At 36.6% G+C, this 15454-nt stretch overlaps 1 protein-coding gene across 2 annotated transcripts in view; it reads right to left on the bottom strand.

The window, feature by feature from the left end:
* Positions 1-15454, bottom strand: part of TRP1 (tryptophan biosynthesis 1) — a 219028-nt gene that overhangs the window by 157875 nt on the left and 45699 nt on the right. For both annotated transcript variants that reach the window (XM_089797068.1, XM_089797067.1), the window contains exons 3-4: positions 9315-9476; positions 9033-9116 (exon numbers count right to left, since the gene is read on the bottom strand). In XM_089797068.1, coding sequence (XP_089653194.1) covers positions 9033-9116; positions 9315-9476 — 246 coding nt within the window. The remainder of the gene's footprint in view (positions 1-9032; positions 9117-9314; positions 9477-15454) is intronic.

The following is a 15454-nucleotide window of genomic DNA, read 5'->3' as shown; positions in this document are numbered from 1 at the left end:
TGGTCTCTTTGATGCGATTCTGTGTTTGGCTTCCGTGTGTACTCTAAGAAGGGTGTTAGTAGGTTTTAGTTGAATTTATTCTGCTTATGCCTCCTACCATCCCCTATGTCACACTCTCTATAAACAGATAATTGGATCATTGATGTATTTGGTCAACACAAGACCAGATATATGTTATGCAGTGAATTCTCTAAGCCAATTTATGTGTGAACCAAAGGAGATACATCTTGTAGCTGCAAAGCATATTCTAAGATACCTTCGAGGTACAATTAAATATGGTCTTAAATACAAAAATACAAACCTAGATCTACATGGATACTCTAACTCAAATTGGGTTGGGAGTGTAATTAATCGGAAAAGAACATAAGGATGTTGCTTTAGTCTAGGATCAGCTATGATCACATGGATCAACAAGAAACAGTCATCGGCAACTCAAATCTCTATAGAAGCCGAATACATTGCAGCCTCTGTGGGAGAAAGAGAAGCAGTATAACTCCCAAAATTGCTTGTGGGATTATTTGGTGAGCACCTGAATCCTACTATTATCCATTGTGATAATGAGATTTGCATCAATCTTTCAGTGAATCTAGTGTTTCATGATAGATCAAAGCAGATTGAGATCCCTTATCACTATGTTAAGAGACATGGTAGAAAAGAATGTGATTTGGTTGGAGTATATTAGTACAAGTGATCAGACAATAGACATTCTCACCAAACCTCTCTAAGGTTAAAAATTGATTAGTTTCAAAATAAACTTGGTATGGTTGAAAATGTAAGTCAAACTTGAGATTGAGTCTCAAAATTATTTTCTATTTGTACTACTATATAAAAAGATGTTTAATGTGTAAACTCTTTTTGTTGTCATGTGTGTGATTCCATGACTTTATGGGCCCCTATGAACATTATTGAAAGGTGACGATTTTTCAGATAATTAGCACTTGTATTTGGCATTGTAAGGTGACGACTTTGCAATGATCTGCTTCACTATCATGATGGATATCATGTGACTTGATATCCGTGGACATGTGATGATAGTTAGTATCTCTTGGACATTTTGATAGATATCATAAGACTTGATATCATTTGAAGTTCATTATGGTCCTTAAGAGATAATCATGGTGGATAATGTATCCATGGATATACTGTGATTTATTATGGTAGACATCATGAGACTTGATGTCAGTGCAAATACCATAATATGAATATTTGTGTTATGAAGAATTTCATGTGACTTTATATTCTTTAAGATATCATATCTTCTAATATCACGAGTAAGGTTAAACTTTTATCTTCCTTAGCTAAGAGGGAGTGTTGAAAATGATAGCTTTGGTTAGATGATTATGTATGAAAAACCATCAATACAATGATATAATTATATGCATGTATATATATCAATATACATTGTGTATATTGATATATACACAGAAGTTTGAAATCACATCATTATATCCATCTTATTTTTGAAATTAATTATTATTCATAAACTCAGATCGAAACATCATATATTTTCGAAGTATAAATCTGTTTTGATTGATCTGTAAGTGATCGATTTATATTTGCCATTCATATGAATCAATGAGTAAATATTATTCATAGTAAATCAGACCCGTGTCTGATTATACATACGTTCTGATTACCGATAACAACATGCATTTGTTACGAATGCATTTAGTGTCAATTTGAATTGGCACTATTATAGAAATTAAGAGTTGTTGCATGTGAAATGACATGCCAACATGGAGACATGACTATTCATTGTCATGTCTAAAATCAAACATATATATAATCAGTCCCGATCGGTCTAGAAGGCAATCACAAATATCAAAAGTGCAGAGCCTTTATAGCATTCAAACTTCATCTATATTCAGTCTTACACGTATAATAATCAGAACATATCAAAACTGTTTCAGAATCATTGTAAAAATAATACTTACCTGCATTCTGACTATAATCTGCAATAGAAAGAATCTAAGTTACCAATTCGGATGTGGATTCCGAAGCGGATTCAGGAAGCGGGTGCAAGATGCAGGAATTTTATTTTTTTTGGATGCAGATGCAGGAGGAAGTGTGTATACATATATAGAAATGCAAGAAATATACAAAAACAAATCATTTGATAGTATGACCATGATACTTCACCCTTTATTACAATGCAAGAAATAGCAAGAAAAGTTTGTTTACCATACAGGGTAAACAGATACTTATCGCATTATTAGACTAGAATGTAGCACAGAGATACTTTATTCATATAAGAAAATATGCAATTTCAATTACAATGATCATCCATAAATCCATTTGGAGAATGTACATATACTTCCAAAAGGGGTGACTCAACCATCACGCAACATCACGCAACCTTTCGGATACTAACTCTACCCGCTGGCTATAATATAGTTTTTTACCGACAATGTCATCCCACCCCCCCCAAAAAAGTAAACTCGTCTCCGGACAACAAAATAGAGACAACTTATACATCAAAAATCAAAATATGACTCAAACTACTGATTACATCAAGACTTTCAACAAAATAAGAAGAAGAGGGATGTGTCCCTAGTGTGGTAGACGTCCCTGGTGATGTTGGTGTGGTAGACGTCTTATGTGCCCTAAGCCCATTCAATTGTGCTCGCAACTCGTGCACCTATTGCATCCAAGCGTCCAAGTTTAGTTTGCCCTGCATCTAGAGTTCTAGTGCTCTTTTCATCATGTTGGCTATCATTCGGAGCTCCACTTCCTTTGTATATGATTCTTTCTTCTCATCCCCCAACTGAGATACAACTGTTGCCTGCTCAACAATGAGAGTTTCCTGCTCCTTCTCCCAAGCCACCTGTTGAGTGGCCAAACTCGCTTGTACTGAGGCTAATATGGTAGTTGTCTCCTCCTGAGCCCTTTCTACTGCTACCTGATATACCCCACACCTGCGCAAAGCATAGTATGCCTCCCGATACACCTGTGCTATCCCTCGCATGAGCTGCTCAATTATACTCTCCACCACAAGCTCCTGAGTATTCCACCCCTGTCACATCTCTGGGGTCTCTATGTTCGACCATCCTCTCGCCTTGAAATATACAGACAAGGCCACTGGACAACCAACCCGCATAAATGCCAAGACCTGCTCTAACTCCTATACCACCAACTCCAAGGCGCATCTCTATGCCAAGACTACTACTCGTCTACCTTGAGGCAATACATCTGCTAAGTATGTCTCGATATCCTCCTCCATAGCTATCGAGGAGTCAAATGGCGTGGTGTGCTTTGTAGCCATTGATGTCTCCACCGCTTCCAACATCCTCTCAGTCGTGCTCCCTGTCGGAGGTAGTGGTGGTGGTGGCTCCATTGTGAGCGTAGGATGACTCTGTTGGGGCTAGAGGATCTGCCACCTCAGGTACTTCTCTCATGGGTGAGATAGTGACAAGTGTCGGTACTACCGGTCTGATGTTAAATCTCCTACCCAAATACCCACTCAACTCTTTCTCACTTAAGTCCTCAGCTACTACAATGACAGGTCATAACCACAGGCTGCCTAAACTGTCCAAATTCCAGAATGTAAACGCCTGTTGGGACTAAGTGAGAGTGAGATATAGCTGCAAGAGACCTCGAAAATAATAGTGGTGGTACTATGATAACCTCGACGTCCTCCTCATCTTCCACCTCCTCTGAGTCGTCAGTGTCTTCGAAGGATGTGTCCTGCCTTCCATTATCAGTGTTCCCATGCTCTAAGCTCTCTACCTCCTGTTGTAGCCTCTTCTACCTAATGGCCTTCTGCCTTCCTGGAGTATCAAGGTGCTTCCACTGCATGATCAAAGGCTCTATCGAACCCGGCTTGATCTCCAATCTATCAGCAGGTATCATCCATGTTGTGGCGTCAAGAAATAGACCGATGGCATAGTGTGGAATTTAGAATGTTTTGTGTTGCAGTGTCATGAACTCATGCATGTACTCAGCTAATAAAGATGCCCAATCAAATACTCTACCAATCATGATGTTGTTCATCATGCTCATATGTGGGAATTAGATCTCTGATCCCCTACTCGATCCAATGAGTCTATTTATTACCAAGTACATCAGGCAATGCCAGTGTCCTTCCTGTATATCGGATTTCTTCAATCCTCTTCCCTTCAAATTATCCATTAAGGCTTTGCTTTCTGCCTGAGGGTATTTAACACATACTAGTTCTACTAGTTGCGTCTTCACTTCTTGACTTAATTTCTTTGGCTTGCTGTTAATTTTTCTCCCTCCCTGTGCATGACCTAGTATGCCGAACACCATGGTGAAGTCTATTGCTCTAAAAGATATCATGAGGTTCTGTCCCAGATACGGAAATGAACTTGTTCATGAGAATCGGTCGTAGGTTTCTAGCATGGTGCAGAGAAAACCCTTTTAGTCACGAATGCAAAACATTGGCATCCGCAGCACCCATTCCACCTGCGCCCTCCGTATGCTTTCCTTTGCAAAATGGTCATTCGAGGTCTCCTACCACCACTTCCTACACTCCAACCGATTCAAACCCTCAAACATCATATTCTATGGTGTGAGGTGTGTAGTTGCAGCCAATCGGCTATACTTGTGCCCTTGCCTTCTTTTTGCCTGTACTTCCTACAATACGCACTGCCGATGGTAAAGACTGTACGTTCTTGTTCATTGTACTATTGGCTGAATCTTCTTCTAATTTTTTCTTCTAGGCCCTCTTCCTTGCACTCTCCATGACTGTTCTTTCTTTTTCTTTTGTTTGCACAAAATAGAAGCAGTCGAATGGTTTCACAACTACCGTACCTAAGTCTACCAATCTTTTGCGTGAGTCCACTCTTCCTAATGCCAATCAATTCCAGTTGTACGGTAGCCATATGATGTCCAAGTTACACAATGGCTCTTCAATTTTAGCATATGGCTCTCCAAGTCCGTACGATGTCTATACGGTGGTGATCCCTTCACCTTCTATGCTTTATACGGTGCTTTCCCTCCTCTCCTTTCTCTCCTCTTCTCTCTACGATGATTTTTACTTGTGCTAGGTATGGTTGTACAGCCTCTGTGGAATGACTTTTATTGTGTTGTACGATCATACAGTGTGCTTTCCTTGCTTGTCGTACGAAATATATGGTATCCTAATGCTACCAACTCCTAATGTTGTTACTATCGTATGGTATGGTAGTATGTATCCTTGCTGCCATACAATGTCTATTTAAGGCAGTACGGTAACGCTATTTCCCTCATATAAGGTCATATGATACCTTTTGCTATATTTATGTGTTAAGCCGTATGGTGGACTTGCTTCCTCTCCATGCCCTCAGATTATGGTGTGCTCCTTTGCTAGGGTCGTACGGTATAACATACTTTGTCTTCTATGTCCATAAGGTGTACGGCCCAAAATAAATGAAATGTTTTCCTACTTCACTTTCTCCAATAATAGTACAGTACGTTTTCATTCCTTGCTCCTTTCACTGGCCGTAGGGAGTATATTTGTTTATTTCTAGTATGATGGATTGAATTGGTAAAAAATACGATCATTGCAAAAGGACATGTTACATATGATGGAGTTCAAAAACATGAAAAAGAATGCTGGCCAAGTGAGAGACGGGGAATTGTGGTGTACGGATTGTAAGGAGGAGGGTCACACAAACGGCTCCTATCCTAGGAACCAATTCTACGATATCTACCAAATTGAGGGACATTCCACCAAGGAATGCCCGTTCAATATGAAAACAAAGGGACACAAACAGGTATGCTGGCATGCTGGATTGAATTGGTAAATTGCAAATTGTTTGGAGTTGTGAGGACGAAAATTCTCATGAGAACCAATCTTTAGGCTTCATTAAATTGTAACAAACATGCATGAAAGTGTTAGATTTCTGGTTTGATAGTTTGAGCTTCATAGCAAAATTTGGAAAGTAGTTAAGGAGCTTGAAGATTCACTTTTTGTCATAGTCATTCCCAGCCATCCAGCTCTTAGAAGCTCAGACATGTCAGATTGAAGCTTAATATTATTCCTTAATTGATGGCCATCTATGGACACTGCTGTTCACTACAGAGATATGCAGACTGAAGGAGATTTAAGGGTTCGAATACATAGTTACAGCTTGTACATTGTGAGGACGTTGAGGGTCTGCATTTTAAGTGCTGCAACACATTTCTAGGTTATATGTTACTAGGTCTGTATTTCCATAGACTTATAAAATGTTGTCTGAACTTGTTTAGACTTTACATGGCTGAGTAATACCGATTTGGGGAGCAACAAGGGGTAGATCTGCTTTTTGAAGAGTTTGTGGCCTTATTTCCCATACAACGAACTGTACATGCTGATAATATCGATTGAAACTAAGTAGATAATTCATGGTGACCGGAAGCCCCATGGATGCTTCCAAGAAGCCATCCGCAAGCTCCCGGATGCTCCTAGAAGCATCCATAGGGCTTCCAAATGCATCCAGCACCTGTCCACATCTGCATCCGCCTCCAGCTTCCAAGAGGCCAAATCGGAAACTTAGGAAACAATTAGTAAGAACAATCTTCAAGAGGATTTGAAAAGATATACATATCTAAATCTGTAATAAGTATAGTTACCTTTAACAAATCATGAACTACATTTTGATTTTGTAAATCTACTAATTTTCTGATTTGCATTGGAATTGTGAACATACACATATATGATATGGCTTATTTGCTATTTGAATATTTGTGAACTATCAATTGACATTTAATATTTATCTTGTTCATTGATGAGGTATCATGCTATCAAATGATTTAATTTGGTATATTTCTTGCATTTCTTTGCAAATATATATACAACACACCCAAACACATCCAAAACCCCCCTAAAATATCTGTGCAACTGTTCACCCAATTCTTGTACTTGCCTCCACATCCACACCTGAATTGGAAACTTAGTCAAGAAGGGATCAACCTCTGCTTTATTCTTTTGTTTCTTTTTTTTATCTTTTCTATTATTAAACTTGGTCAATTTCTCTTAGAGAGGCTTTTTTCAAAAAACTTGTTTTCTCTTTCATTAATATTTTGGCTTCCATTTACTTTTTCCTTGAAGCTCTTACACATTGATCCTTTATACTTTCTTCTAGAAGTTCCTTAAGTAGATCCCTTTTGCTTTCTTCTAGAACTTCTCATTCCAAGTCAATCCCTTTTGCTTTATTCTAAAACTTACCATTCCAACTTGATCCTTCACCTTTTCTTTATTCTAGAGTATCCATGTGTGGGCAGACCTGATCATGGCTTGTGGAATTTCCTTTTCCTTGGGTGGACTGGGGTAAGAGACAAAAAGATTCCCAATTTCAATACCTTCCAAACTAGGTCAGAATTCACTTGGCAATGAGGATTCTTCCAAATTGGACTTGATGTGGTGTTGAGGATTTCCATGCTTGACAAGGCAGACTTGGTGTTGACTTAAGGAATTTCAAAGAATATATAATAGATATAGATATATATTGTCAAAAGTGGTTTCAGGTCTCTAGGAGTTATACTAGACTAGATTTTAGATCCTAGAAATTTTCATACAATCAAATTTCAAAAATTAGTAGGCTTCCATCAGTGTTCTTTCCCATAGTTGCTCCTGATTGTTCCAAGATTTCTAACGTATTTGATACTGGAAAAAGGATGTTCCAAGAGTTATTACAATCCCCATGAGGGATTGAGGTGAAGCACATGCTTTTTCCTGAATCAAAAAACAATTTTGAAGCAATTTTGTTCTTTTCTTGAGTTGGAGAACAATTTCACTGTGCTTTATCTAATTTCACGATGAGACAAGGAATGTCCAGCTCTTTCTCAAACTAGAAAATCCTCAAAAATAGAAAAAGAAAAATGCAAAAAAGTAAATTCCCTGATTGGCCTATCAATGTCAAAAATGCAACTTCTGAAAAAGCAAAAAAATCAACATTCCTAACAATTGGTCCTCTAAAATTGCGTTTTTACTCCTTTGACTCTTCTTCACTCACTTGTGATACTAGAACACTCATATGACCAAGTTTTCACCTATTGACCTAATGACCTCTTTGGATTCAATGGAAAGTCCAACAGCTTGACTCGTTTGTAAAAGAAAGAGACCAGAGACTATAACTAAAGCCCAAACACAACCCTAAAACCAAAAGTTGTGGGTCTCCATTCACAATGGGACAATGTGTGATTATATTACAGCACTACCGAAATAGAAATGACTAAAATTGGCTATGACTATTTAAAAGAGAGCCAACCAAAACTAAGAGGGGATGACTAAACAAATTGAGGTGCTGACTATATTAATGGCAATTTTCAAAATAATAATAATAATTTCATTAAGAGAGCCAACTTGGATTTGTTAGGGCAGTGCTCGGCTTTAAAGAGGTGTGTCTCTTGCCAAGGTAGGGGTGTTATGAAAACATATGTCTATATCAGCATGAGAGATAAAAAGTTAGGACAAATTATCCAATAAAGGCATCCATGAGGGATGGATTGGAGCATAGTGTTTTGAGATATAAATGGCATTCACAAATAAGGCAGCCATTTGTATTCAGTAGAATAATAGGTATACCCCAATTAGTATATATTTCCTTTTCAATAATTTAATGTGGACATGAAACTGATCGATAAAGTCCTTAAAAGATTGAACTCCAAGCATTTTGTCTTCATTGATTTGTTCAAATATGCTAATTTAATTTGTCTTATTCAACCATCAACAGTCCCAAGCTGTCAGCATTGCCTTATAAGGATCCTTACACTTACCAGCATACATTGTTCTTGCTGAAATGTTATCTTTAGTGTTTATGGTAGTTTATCTTGGTCTTATCAACTACTTATTATGATTACTGGCTTAATTTAACTGACTTTTCAGGCCCCACTTCAAATCAAAGGAGGCAACCATGGTACAATGAGTGGGGCTTGCAATTTCTTCTTCGTGTGGTAAGAAATAAAATTATGACATTTGTTTGAAGGAAAACCAAAATATGTGTCTTCTATAACTATAAATGCATAACCAAAATTAACATGTACTAGTTAATATTAGTAGAGTAGATGCATCAACTGGAGGTAATTTTCTAGGCTTCTTGGAGAAAACTTACCTCAGGTCCCAAGTCTGCAGTTATTCCAAGAGCTTCCAGCACATCTGCACTTCCACATGCAGAGGAGCTAGAACGATTTCCATGCTGCAAAAGCCGAGGAAGGGAAACGGAGATCAAATCCAACAACTATCTTCATTTAATTAACATACAAATGGGTTTCAAGAATAACAAGTCAAAAAAATGCAGAACGTGGATGAATTAGATGAATTCCAAATTTTGAATGTCTCTATATTCAAACTTACAAACATGTGCAGATGTAGATATGAATTCAAACCATACTACCTTTGCTACCTTTGCACCACATGCTGCAGCTAGTATACAGGCACCTGTTGAGATGTTTACTGTGTTTGCCCCATCCCCACCTGTGCCTACTATATCTATTGCATCAGTCAATCCATCAACAGGAATGCAGCGTTTTATCATTGCTTTGGCAAACCCTGTAATCTGAATAGAGAAAAAAGAAAATATATAAGCATAGATGAATGAAAAAAAAAATTGAAAATAAAAAACCAAAATATGATACAGAGCTCAACAAAATAAATCTCAAGCAGATACGGAGAGTACCAGCTACAACACACCTCTGTAGAAGGACACTATGCATGAGTCTCAACAGATTGCAAGAAGAAAGATCCTAAACAGGTCATACTCGTAGAAACCTTTCGACCATTTTGTAATTCTGGTATGACTACTATGTACATTTTATACTCCCAGGTGACACAAAACATGATATTTACGGTTCCTTCCCATGTCAGATGACATCTTCAAATACAAGTTTCATATTTTTGTTTCATTTTTCAAATTTTTAAGTCTATTTCACAGATATTGGTATCTTCTGAATACTTGGTAAATCTTGATTTGCAAAGAAATAGCAATATTTTTTTTAGAGTTTATAGAATATTTATTTATTCATTCTTTGTTATTGTATAGACTTATGTAAAATATAATTTATATTTTCTTGAATTTTTAGAATTTGGAGGGGGTGGGGCGGGGGGAGAAAGGGGGGGGGGGTGTGTGCAAACTGTTGTCTAGTAACAAAATCAATTCCTTTTGTCATACTTTTAGTTGAGTCTCTTAATTGTATGTTGGATTGCATTCTTCACATCCCTGGGTAATAGCAATGTTGATATTCAAGACACTACCCTACTTCTCTTTCTATCAACATTTCTCCGCGGTATTTTGCTCCCTTCAAACAACTCTTCAAATACACATCTCATCTTTCAGAAATAGATAGTGTGTCCAAGGGGTTGTCCTTAAGTGGTTAAAATGTTGGGTTTTCATTGTGTTGATCCAAGCTCAAATGCCTATAGGGACACCTAAAATGCAATTCTATGTTGTGACTCTTGGTCTTCCATAGTTGGCTTCTAATGTAGATGTGGTTTCTAAGTATAATAAATTCCTAAGTAGTGACCTCTGGTCTTCCATAGGTGATTTGGAGTGTGTTTGTTTTCCTACAAGAAAAATATTTGTAACTGATATGCATTGTATAAGAAATGATATGTCATGAAGCAAACAAGGACATAGATTGGCATCACATTTCAAAAGTGAGATTTCAATGCCATATTTTGTTGGTCCTCATCAGACACCATTTTGGATTCCCTTCATCAGTCTAACTAGTGATGTGAAAAAAAAAATTTATAGATTTGGATTAACCATTAAGCTTCACCTAAAATTCAATAGTTTTGAAAAATAGTGCTGTTCAAAAACAAATCCACTGTGAACTGTATTGAGTGTTTGTTTCAAATTTGAAAATAGAAGATCAAGAAACTCAACCAATTACAACTGGAGACCTTTCATCTCTTCTTTGTTCTAACATTTAAAGGGACAACCCAGACATAGTCCCTATCAGCATTATGTTTTTCAGTGACAGGTATTTCTTCATGTGGTTATATAATGATTGTAATACTTGAAATTTTTTACGTTAATCAGTCTCAATCCCCCTAGTTGTAGTCTTCTAATTCAGATTTCAGCTATTAGATATAATTTCTTGAATCTGTTAAACAAGGTAATTGCTTTTTAGCTATCCTTGTTGTAAACAATTGCACTTTCTAGTCCATTGTGCTATGTTGGTTTAATATCCCCAATTGGAAACGTGATTAAAATAAATTTTGATTAAAGATTGAAATTTATTATTACAACGAAAACACTCCAATTTTGTGAAGCTGCTGGAGGGATACAAAATTGCAATGAAATGGAGGGTAGAATGGTATCAATAGTCAGTCATAGGAAGACCTCTATGCTATATGAATCATTACATGATAGACAAAGATTATCGGAGTCAAAATATGAAGACCAAATTTTATTGTGGAAGTCCATGTTTGTCGAATCAAATACAAATGATGGTATATATATTATATAATATTAGAGACACAGGCCAGTGATACCATTGTCTACAACTTAGTCACAAAGATCATTCATAAATCCTTTGTCACCGAATAAATAGATAAATTAACATCCAATTAATTTCAAATACAATCATAGAAGAATGTTGATGATCGGAAGTTGGAGGTACCGTCCAAAGGCATCCAGGTCCAAATGGTGATAAAACTATCAATTCCCATATTCAGGAAACTATCAGCGATAATAGTTATGCATTTGGTATCATTGAATGGATTGCGAAAGAAGACACAACTCATGGGCAATGAAGATAATGCAGTGACAATTCATAGAGAGGATACAATATTTCAGCTGATAACCCAACAATCTTACAAATGAAAACTATGATATCAATGAATGGTATCAGTACACATGGTTAGAGATGTCTAGTACACAACATTCATTAATAAGGAGAGCAAACCAATATCGGCTATCAAGACATAGGGTATTACAAACTAATACTTCAAAAATGGTTCTATACCATCGATACATGGCTGTTATGTTTTATTTGCAATAACATTGATGGATCATGCAGTAAGATCCGAAACGTTGATGGTGAAAAATTATCCATAGTTTAATCTAGAAACTCTCAATACTATCATAAATCATATTGTTAATCATTAACAAATGGTGTTAATGATAATGAAGGTTGATAACTATTTATCATACCTCTTTGACATTTATATACATCCTAGCCAATCGGCTATCAACGGTGTGTATTGACTCTTGAGTATTGATTTTATAAACCCTATCCCTTTGTGGATATTGCTCATAAAGCATTCAGGTTGATTGCCACCTTTATTTAAGAGTAAACATCAATACGGCAGATCAGAGACGGCACCATATATAGAGCATACTTCATAATTGCATATCAGAGACAGCCCCAAAATAGCAGATTGCATAAGTTGCATCAAGCATATCAGGGACGACACTATCTTCCATTGATCATCCTGTCATAGCAGCATATATTTCATTGTCTATCAAAGACAGCTCACAGGGTATGTGCATATTCCAAACTGTTACATCAGAGACAGCCATTTATATATTGAGATTCTAACTGATAACTAACTACTGTGGTTACAGCCCTGTTAAGATTCATTCATTGGAATTACATTTGTAAATATATTTATATTATTTCCATTTCCATACATTAACCATTGTCACTACATTGCTCATTGCATACTTGTTGCATCATGATACATTATTCACTTCTACTGCATAGTACACTCCTATTTGCTTTATAATTCATTAGTTCATTTAATCCACTTTAGCTAGGATACCAATGCGGACTTCTTGGATGCAGATGTGGATGCTGATGCGGATGCATCTAGGAGCTGATCCAGATGTGGATACCTTTTGTTACCATTTGGAAGCGCCTCCTAGGCATCTACGAGCTTTGTGACACCTCCGCAGGCCCATGCCCATATAAGCTTATTTTCAATGACTATTTGCCACTTAAAACTAATTTTAACATGTGCATATTAGAATTTTTTATACTACTATCTTCTCCTAAACCCTATAATGGCACTAAAAGAGGCCATACAACCATTCTTCATCTCCTTTTGTTTGCAATTGGACTCTCTTCTCATTTGGTCTCCATTTTGGCATTTTGAAGGCAAGGTGATTATTTTCGAAGAGGATCGTTCATTGGGCAAGAGATAGCTTCCTCAAAGGAGTTTTAAGCATCTAAGCTAAGCATTTGGTCCCATTCTTGATTTCTTTGAAGAATTGTTTTGAAATTTTGATGAATTTTTTCAAGTTTGTAGATAGAAAAATCATTATTTTTCAATTTGCTTTATAAAAGAAATAAAGAAACAAGTTTAGCTATCTATTTTTATAGTTATGTATCATTTCTTTGCACTTGTATGCTTGATGTTTATAGTATTTTTCTTATTTAAAATTTTTATTTTTTTATTATAGGCATAGCAAGAAATTAGATTGTGATATGCAAAAATGGTCACCACTAGCAATCAAAGTTCAATTGGAGGGCAACGAGTTGATAGTTTCAAAACTGATGTAGGATCTCCTTTATGAAAATATACCACAAGAAGCTCACAGGTTTCCATAGGTGGCTCGTACCTTTGGAAGTGTAAATTTTCTCAAAGTACCAAAGGCAAATCATTCTATAGGTCAAACTTCATTTTATGGGTGCTGTTGGTAAAGGATTTACAATGTGCAAAGGCACAAATGAAAAGGGAATTTTGAATGCACAAATAGCTTCATTTCTAAAAGAACAAGAAGTTGTTGATATAGAAATTGTTGATAAATTAGTTAAAAGATCAAAACAAAGTTTTTATCAACCTGCATCCGGACCAACTAAACAAATTGTATCCTCCAAACATCCATTCTTGCAAGTATCTCTACCGAGAGTGGAAGAGGAAGAAGTAGAAACTACTACTTTCAAAAGATGTCCATTGGACACTACATTTTAAATGAAGGTAAGAGAGCTTGTTCATCAAGCCATTGCACATTGCCGCTATGCCAATGTAATGTTCTTCTTGTGCAACTATATGGAAATTGGATAGGAATAACCCCCACAATCAAAAACAAAGGCAAGTCCATACGTGAGAGAAAATTGGTTGTATGGTCTAAGAAAGAGGGAGGCAATGTGGGTGTACCGTATGGACAATCTGCATGGTGGGAATGATGATTTGGCCATACAATACAAATTGTTTTCTATAATGTGGAAAGAGCATATGGTGCGTGTTGGATTCATTACATCCGTACAATAGTTTGGGCATTGTATGGTGATGTGGGGGGAGGTACAAGGGACATAAGTGTAGTGGGCGTACGGTTGGAGGAAAGCGCATGCACGGCGTGGGTGTGGCAAGTTGGAGAGAGTAGTATGGTGAAGTTGTATGGAAAACACAACAATGATATGCCTTGTTGTTAATGAAGTTATATAAGGAAAACTCAAAGATAAATACTCATCGCCAAAGAAGGAAAAATTATATTCACAAACGATGATGATGAAAATTATACCTTATATTTATCTAGTGGATCACCTGCTTCTTTTCCTATCTCATGTGTTTCTTGTTTCATTTCCTGTTTGGGTTTTAGGAACAAAGCATATCCCAAGTCTTCCTCCCTTATGGCTTTAAGTATCTCCTTTTCTTCTACAAGAATGACAATGAATTCCCTTTCCAACTTTTGATTAGGTAGAGGTTTCATGATATAGGTGATGCCATTTTTCTCAATATTGTAGATGTTTTGCTTGCCCCTATTTATAGCATCATTGTCATACTGCCAAGGTTTTCCAAGCAATAGATGACATGCATCCATTTCAACCACATCACAAAGCTTTGCCATTGTACTCCCCTATTGAAGATTCTACCCAAACTTGTATGATACACCTTGTTGTTAATGAAGTTATGTAAGGAAAATTTAGAGATAATACTTGTCACCAAAGAAGGAAAAATTATATTCACAAACAATGATGATGATGATGAAAATTATGCCTTATATTTATCTAGCAGATGACCTACTTCTTTTGGTATCTCCTCATGTGTTTCTTGTTTCATTTCCTGTTTGGGTTTTAGGAACAAAGCATATCCCAAGTCTAACTATCTCCTTTTCGTCTAAAAGAATGACAACAGATTCCCTCTCCAACTTTTGATTAGGTAGGGGTTTCATGGTATAGGTCATGCCATTTTTCTCAATAATATAAATGTTTTAATTGCCCCTATGTATAGCATCATTGTCATACTGCCAAGGTCTGCCAAGTAGTAGATGACATGCATCCATTTCAACCACATCACAGAGCTTTGTCTTTGTACTCCCCTATTGAAAATTCTACCCAAACTTGTCCATTTACTAATGTTTGTTGCCCTTTTGTTAACCAAGACACTTAATCAGGATAGGGGTGAGGTATCTTTGTTAGATTTAACTTTAGAACCATTTCAATAGATGTTAAATTCTCAATAGAACCAAAATCAATGTGTAATTTACATAAGTGATGGCAGGAACCATCAAGAGGGTTCTCCTCATCATTAATGTTGATTTTGTAGATTGCTGCAAATGTAATGACACTGCCTGTATGGTATATGCTT

This window comes from Cupressus sempervirens, chromosome 8, assembly GCF_028749045.1.
Source record: "Cupressus sempervirens isolate cs-2001-9-10 chromosome 8, ASM2874904v1, whole genome shotgun sequence".
In the NCBI taxonomy this organism is placed as follows: Eukaryota; Viridiplantae; Streptophyta; class Pinopsida; order Cupressales; family Cupressaceae; genus Cupressus; species Cupressus sempervirens.
The sequence above is the reverse complement of the archived record's forward strand: the minus strand, read 5'-3'. Positions and strand labels throughout refer to the sequence as shown.